General features: G+C 47.3%; 1 protein-coding gene across 1 annotated transcript; it reads right to left on the reverse strand.

The window, feature by feature from the left end:
- Positions 1 to 1,367: 1,367 nt before the first annotated feature.
- On the reverse strand, positions 1,368 to 1,853 carry LOC139695704 (uncharacterized). The gene has a single exon (XM_071594488.1). The coding sequence runs from the start codon at positions 1,851 to 1,853 to the stop codon at positions 1,368 to 1,370; it is 486 nt and encodes a 161-aa protein (XP_071450589.1).
- Between the last annotated feature and the right edge of the window lie 6,211 nt (positions 1,854 to 8,064).

Raw genomic sequence — 8,064 nt, forward strand, 5'->3', positions numbered from 1 at the left:
TGCCACGATAGCAGTATCGTCGGCGAACATGAAAGTTTGAGTTTGTGGAGAAGAAGGAAGATCATTGACGTAGCAGTTGAAGAGCATAGGAGATAGTATGGCGCCTTGCGGGACGCCACAATTTATCTGTTTCCGGGCTGACAGAGCTCCGTTTTCGGCGACATGTATACTATAGCTCGTGAGGCGAGAAAACTTTGGATCATCTTGATGAGATGTATTGGTACCCCGATTTTAATTAACATATATATTAATCTATCATGCCAGACCTGATCGAATGCCTTGGCCACATCCAAGAACAACACCGCAATGTGTTGGTTGTTCTGCATGCCGGGGCTGAAATACTTTGCCAGTCTGAGTATTTGCAGGGAGGTGGAATGTCCTTCCCGGAATCCCATTTGTTCCGGTCGTATTACGTCGTTGGTCCGTAGGAAGAGGTCTAGACGGGCTTTCAAAATTGATTCAAACAGTTTTGAGATAGAGGAAAGTAAAGATATAGGTCTGCGGTTAAGAGGAATTGTCGGCTCTTTGCCTGGTTTGGTAAGCAGGCAAAGTTTTGCTATTTTCCAGGAATCTGGAAGCAAGAGGAATAGCAAGAGGAAAAACAGTTGTTAAATAAGCCCAGCAACTGAAGACTTTAACTCTCCGTCAAGGCTCAGGTGTACCCTGATTGGTCGGAAGCGTTAATGTGCTCCGCTACGGCCAATCGGGTGCGTTCCATGCATTTTTTATTTTCTTTAGCACTGGCTTCCAAGTGTTAGTGCTGATTTGGAAGCCGTTGTCTCTATTGAAATTGTTGATGTCTACTCGAATTTCAACGGCTTCTTTCACCACGCGATCCCAATAGCCGTTGGCGTGGCATAGCAGCCTCTTCGTGACGGTAAAGTTAATTCCGTGGTCATTATTGAGGCGATGATCGGTGACCGCAGATTTTGCTGGGTATAATAATCTGATGCACCTCTCGTATTCCTTTAGGCGTGTTTCTATGGTGCGGCCGGTCTCCCCAATGTATGCCGCACTCGCAAGGAATCCGGTACACTCCTGAGGTCTTCAATCCCCGTTCGTCTTTAGCCGTGTCCAGGACCGATTGCAGCTTCCTTATCGGTTTGTGGATAGTTTCCACCTTGTACTTCCTTAATATTCTTGAGACTTTATTAGAAATCGTAGAGACAAAGGGGATGCAGGCTCTGGCAAAAGGTTTTTCTGCCTCTTCTCTCCTACCTTCAGGATTTGTGAAGGGCCATGTTGATTTCCCGGTTCCCATACTCATTCTGCTGGAACGTCTTCCTCAGGTGATGTATTTCCGCCTCCAGGTGCTCTTGGTCCGAAACTGAAGTGGCTCGGTGCAGGAGCGTGGAAATTACTCCTTTCTATTGCGCGGGATGATGATGACTTCTCCCGTTCAGGTATAGGTCGGTGTGGGTCGGTTTCCGGAAGACTTGATGGCCTAAGCTGCCGTCTCTTTTCCTCTCGATAAGAATATCGAGGAAGGGCAGGCGTTTATTCTTCTCAGTCTCCATGGTGAACTGGATGTTCGGGTGGACACTATTCATATGGCCGAGGAATTCGGTGAGTGCTTCCGTTCCGTGTGGCCACACGATGAAGGTGTCATCCACATATCTGAAGAAGTGTTTTGGTCTTAAGGGTGCTGTTCTCAGGGCTCTCTCTTCAAAACCCTCCACGTAGAAGTTCGCAATGGCCGGTGACAGTGGAGAACCCATGGGGACTCCCTCCACCTGCTCGTAGAATTTGCCATTGTAGAGGAAATATGTCGGAGTGAGGACGTGGTGGAAGAGACCGACGGTCTTCTCATCGAACCGTGCTTGGAGAAGCAGCAAAGTGTCCTCGATGGGCATCTTAGTGAATAGCGATATGACGTCATCCGATGGGAAACCCGAGAGAACTTCTTAAATAGCATACGCCGGGAAAACCTGAGATGCTTCATTCTTATGAAGTGCTTCTCATATTTCACCTTTGGTTTTCTTCCGTTGTTTCTTCGACCATGGTTGCCAGCAGCAACACAACGGACTAGCGTTGATTTTTATAAAAAATGGGATGTTTTTGGTGAAGAGTTTGCTTGGATAAGGCAGGATTGTGGCCGAAATAATCATTTCCCTGACTTGGGATATGGCCTACTACGTTGTGGTCCTTCTCCAGGAAGATACCGAGTGCTGATGGAGAACGGCGTAGCCTTGGAGGCGAAAGACGAGACGAATATATTTTTTATTGGCGCCAAAAAAAATGCCACTCTTCAGTCGTGGGAGATAATATGTTCGCGAAATTATTTCTTATGAAGACCCATGGACGGATTTAACATATATCTATATGATATCAGTGGAAATCAATCGCTGGTAATTTTTATGCGCGAGGTGTTATAACCAAAAACACTTTCGTTCCTTTGAAATTTAAGGAATCCGTTGATTCAGGACAGATGACTTCCCAAGGCCATTTGCATGCGCTCGATACGGTGTCATTTTTTATTTCAGGTATTCTCAAAATCCGCCGCGATGTTCCATAAAAGCCATTGGCACCAGAGTCAGGCGAAGGACTTGCTCCCGACGGTGAGTTCATGCATGGATCAGTGTCTGGCACGACCCATTCCGAAATTCCCATTTCCAATCGAAGGGAGGGAATGCAACGGTAACCAATATCTCTGCCCCCTCCCCCCCCCTCGTATCCCACCCCTGCCGTCCTTAAATTCCCCTGCACAAGGGCGTCCCTAACGCCCGGATTAACGGTTCCCTAATCAATTGACGAAGGACAGACGGCAATCCGGGATCAGAGAATTTAAGAGGGAATCCCTTTTTGGTGCGCTTAACCTAATCGATAGAGCGAGTCATGGGGGGGGGGAGAGGGTTGAAGGGGGAGGAGTGGATGGGGGTGTTTGGGGAGGAATACAATACGGCGGAGAGAGACCGACTCCAAGGGACTATTGCGCGAGACGGGGGGCGTGAGCTCGCTCCCCGATCACACCTCCTGGGCCGAAGGAGGTGCCCCGCAGGACCCCTGCCTCATTCGGAGGTGTGCCACCCATTGACAATGAGTTGAGGGATCGCCGTAACTTCAGAGCCACAGGCATTCCCCTACGCCCCCTTGTCGCCCTCACCCTAATCCCCTCGGCAGTGCACCCCCTAAAGGTGGCCTCCAAAGTCGAGGATTTAAACATAACAGCTCACTCGACGCCATCGCGCATTAAGGGTTTTTAGAGGAGAGACCCTGTCAGGGTCTTTCCGTCGTCGGGAAAGAGAGCCTCAACGCTCAAGCGAACCATTTGAAAAGACCCTGGCATTTGTTATCGGCCCAGACAATGGAGAACACAGTTAACCCTTGGGCCAAACGACGGCATTTCGCGAACGCCGGGTTTCTATCCTTTGACGGAAAGATGCCGGTGCTTTGCGGTGGCTCTATTCTGACGTGAGGGGTGGTTGGGGGGGGGGAGGGCGGGGAAAGATCCTTTCAGGGAGATTAAAGGTAAAAAAAACCTTTTCGCCGGTTAGCCTCGTGACAATAACGGTCCCTCCAGGGAATTTCACACAGAATTTGCATTTGAACGGCGACTTTAATGGCTGGTAGGGAGTGGTATGGGGAGTGGAGGGGGGGATGGAGTGGGGGAAGGAAATAATGTCACCCTTGGTTCAATACAGCTAATGAAGTTCTTTTTTCCCTCTCTCGTTCCCTTTTCAGGGTGTCTTTGCGAAAGGCTGAGGGTGTTCTCCCAGGGAGGGGTTCAACTGGATCAGATTTTTCCAAGGCTGGATATTTGTATGCACAGAATTCTAGACGCAATGACATCTACATACGGTCGCGATATTCGTTCCGTTGCCATTATTATTATTCATTGAGTAATTTACCGGTTAACGTAGGTTTTTTGACGGACAACTACCAAATAAATATTTTGTGACTCCAAACAAAACACAAAATCCAGCATCCTACTCTACATCAGGTCCCTTCATCTCTGTGGTGTACTTTCTTCCTCCCTTCATCCCGCCCAACATCCCTATCCTGTTCCTTCCCTTTCCTCGTTTGCCTAACATTCTCCCCTCTATTACAGTCTTCAACATCCCACTGCCGATCAATACGCCCTTCATCAATTTTTCCTACCTCCTTGAGTAAAATAAATTAACAAGCATACGCAACCGCTGTAGTATTGCATCTAGCAATACTAAGGATCTGAATAAATTCCTCCTATCATATTTTATTCCCGATAAATATGAGGCATTTTTCGGTAAAGTGATGCATTTGACAGGGAATCCAAACAAAACTCAACTTTTTTTAAGCCTGAATACTTTAGCTGGAATTTTTTCGAGAATTGGAATGGCATGGGAAGATAAAACATAAAGAGCATGGCGAAGACTATCTGAGATTTTACCAAATAGTTCCATTCCTATGACGTACTGCATTAGGAAGTCCCTGCACCGACTCGAACTTTTGAAGAGTTGAAGGGAAAATAAAATTATACCAAAGAGGTTACCAATCCGCCATATTTTGTGAAGTTTGGAGATTGAAAAGATTATAACATAACGAAAGAAATGCTTAAAATGCCAGCGATCAACTTCCAATTCCTTAAAATTCCTTCCTCTAGTCTCATCTATTCACTGCGCAATCCTCGTTCAAAAGGTCGAAAACTCCCAAAAAAAAGGTACATAATATTTCGGTCACTCAAATTTCTAATAAACGCCGCCAGATTATTAGCTAGTACCTTGTGACCATAAACAGTGGACAAGGCTAGGCGTGTTAATCTCTATCGTGCTGCTCATTTCGACTTCTTTTAAATCTCTTTTCTCTTGGAACCAGGCGCAATTAACAAATGCGATAACATTCTATTCACAGGCAATTGTAATTTTTCTGAAATCTGTGGGCCTACTTTCGCTTCAAAACAAGCCATTAGGATGTGATATTAAATTTTACAAAAGGGGTTAAAACGTGGAAAGAAATGTTTGCGTAGTCTTTCCGACATAAACTTCAGGAATCCGCAAATTGGCTCTCTACCACCGGAATCCTCCTTGAGGAATCCGCCTAATCGCAATGAGGGCTCTTCCATAGATCGCGAAACACTAACACACAAACAAAAATAGTCCGACGTGAATAAAACAAAAATATATCGCCCCTAATGGGAGGGCAAGAATGCAATCTCTTTGTGATGCGTATCTATTTCAAATCGTGTGGTTCTCCGTAATCTAATTGCCAACCGTACGTGAGGCGGTCCACTAAATCTTGAGAAACATGTGCTCCGTACAATGAGCTATGCATCATCCTCAACATCTTGAAACAGATTTATGCCCCGAGAACACCGACGCAACAAACAACAACACAAGGAGGGACGATAAAAAGATAGCGAACTAACGGCTCACGACCCCGACGCGGCATGCCAGGGGATAGGGGCACCAGGGAACTATTCTGACGCCGGGGCAGGAATCTGAACACGCCCATCGGGGGATCGATAGGGAATGAAAACAAGAAAGAACCGAGGCTTTCCTCCCTCCCACTGCCCAACGTGCCTTGACCCTCATCAGAGACCGAGGGGTGGTGAAGTCATGGAATTAATCCAGGCAGTTCGCGACCGCCTGCCGTGGTATTATTAACAGTGATTCATTCATTCACTCGGTCCGAGGAGGGAGGAAGTATTCCCTTATATCGGCGTTAATGTTCGCTACATCAACGTCACATCAAAATTCCTTCGCTCCCACGAACCGCGGCCCCCTGCCCTCCCTCCCTCCCCAACCCCCCTCGCGCCGTCGCGCGGCGAAATGGGAAACGGCGACCCCAGTCGACACATCGTCGAAGCGGGCGCACGGGGGGCTGGGGGAAGGGGGTGGAGAAAGGAGAGGTGGGGGGAGAAGAGAGAAAAAGAAGCAAGAATCGACACACCATGGTGAGAGTGAGCGTTGAAGGGAGGCCAAACAAAAAGCAGGCGAGCCGAGGTCGAAATCGCGGCGAGATCATCTGTCGATAGTGAAACGGGAGGGATGTAATGAATGCATCGGGCTCATGCCACGCAAAAGACCGCGCCACGGGCGGAATACGATCAGGGACGACCCCCATTGGCGGAGGAAGTCACGACACCCTCCCCCCGACCCCATTTATAAGAGGTCATTACCGTTATTATTTCTTATAATATTATTATTGGAAACCTTGGATATTGAAAAAATCACGTCATAATGAAACTGAGCAATAGGGTCCCCTATACCCGCATGGCCTTCCCTCCCTCCCCATCACCCTCCCCCTCACACACACTCAATCAACCCCCTTCAATCCAGATTTGAATAAAACCGTGATATTTTTCACACTCCCCTCGCGTTGCTCACCACGCGACCAAATAAAAACACTCAAGCCTTTCGCGCCGCCCTGACGAATCCCCAGTCCGGACGCTAAGCTAACCGACGCCCAGAGAAAGAATGGCATTGGTTCCAAAGAGGAGAGGAGGAGGAATGGATCTCATTACGGAGAGAAATCAACCTCGAAGTTTTTATCGGGATGACTATTTTCCTTGATTTTTCTCTTTCCTTCATATTACAAGGATAACAATCGAGAATGTTTACAGAATCCATGCATTCACACCCTCCCTCCCCCTCCCTCCCTCCCTCCCCCTCACACACAGGGCCCTGCGCTTATAAAGGCACTAATTATGACGTCGCGTGAAATGCACGTCGGGTCATCACGAATGGGACGTCGTCCGGCCAGGGCCTTCCCCACCCCCCCCGCCCCCTCGGGCGCACTGCATTAAAAAAATAAACAAACGACCGCGGAGAACAAAGTTCGGCTGGCGCGGGCTTTCCGTGGCGCGTGAATGCTCCTGTGTGCACACGGGATCGATGGGAAGGGGAAGGGGACAGGAGGGGGGGGGGCTTAATTCCCCCCTTCCCGCTGATTAAGTCATCAGCCCCCTCTCTGTTTGGCTAGCTTTAGCAGTTTTCCCGCTTTGTTCCGTCATGTTCGGAGGCTTCCACAGCGGCCGCAGGTCGTCGCCGAGGTGGTTTTTAGAATCCGTCCAAATTTAAAACAGCCACTTGCGGACACGAATATACATGCATGAATATTTCTACGGCGAGGAGGGGGGGGGGATGAAAAAAGTAAATGAAGTGGCAGATGACGTGTTGGATAAAATTACACGCCAAAGCTTATCATTATTCCGGAATACGGGTAACGATCACCGCAATGCACACCAATCACCAGTTGACTAAACGCCCAATGTGCGTAAGCGCATGCATACATACACATTATAGAAAAACTATATATATATATATATATTAGCTATATATTTTTATCGATAATACGGAAACACTCACACGAGCATTATAATATTGGGTCGTCACAATAGAACACAAATAAAATAGTAACATTTAAAAGGTCAGTCACACGGTAAATGTTTTCTTCAAGTTAGTCTTACTGGTGGTGCCTGCATAAGCCGTGCCACTTTCGTGAAAGTTACCGCTGCATTAAATTGCTTCACATGCGACCGAAGTAGGGCTGATGGAATATGGGCTCCGCGTGTCACTACGACTCGGGGAGAAAAATAAACGGTGATTCATGAATCATATTAAGGGACAAGTAATGAATGCAGCCGGGGGAACCCGAAGCCACGTGACTCGAAAATGAATGTGGAATGAAATAAAAGGAAAGAATGGACCGAGTATGGTGTGCATACGGTTGCCATGCGAGGAACGTCTTGTCGGGAGTCCAACGGAAATTTCGAGTTTAAAAAAAACAAAGATGGGATGTAAGGTGGGAAATAATAGAGTGCAACCAGGGAAACAATGAAATAGGAACATGTTCTTAAGGAGGAGTTAGGGAATGCGTGGCCGTAGGAGGAGATTCATGCCTTCATGCCGCACACAAAGTACAGTGGATTGGAAGACGAAAGCGATAAAGGTGTGGGAGTAAAGATAACATTACATAGCCATTGCATCTGTTTGATGGCATGCGCACTGAGCAGTGGAGACGTGTTCAGGCGAAGGAGAGAATTTAAATAGAGATTTTGTCATCGCTTTAATTACACTGCATTTTGAATGTTCACCTAGAATATTGGAGAATCAAACAAGTTTTATTTTCGAGTAAAAATGAATTCAA

Source organism: Hetaerina americana, unplaced genomic scaffold (assembly GCF_022747635.1).
Source record: "Hetaerina americana unplaced genomic scaffold, ioHetAmer1.1.p SCAF_62, whole genome shotgun sequence".
NCBI classification, from domain to species: domain Eukaryota; kingdom Metazoa; phylum Arthropoda; class Insecta; order Odonata; family Calopterygidae; genus Hetaerina; species Hetaerina americana.

Excerpts from the sequence above, each read along its gene's own strand:
- LOC139695704 (XM_071594488.1), bottom strand. The coding sequence starts at position 1,853 with ATGCCCATCGAGGACACTTTGCTGCTTCTCCAAGCACGGTTCGATGAG.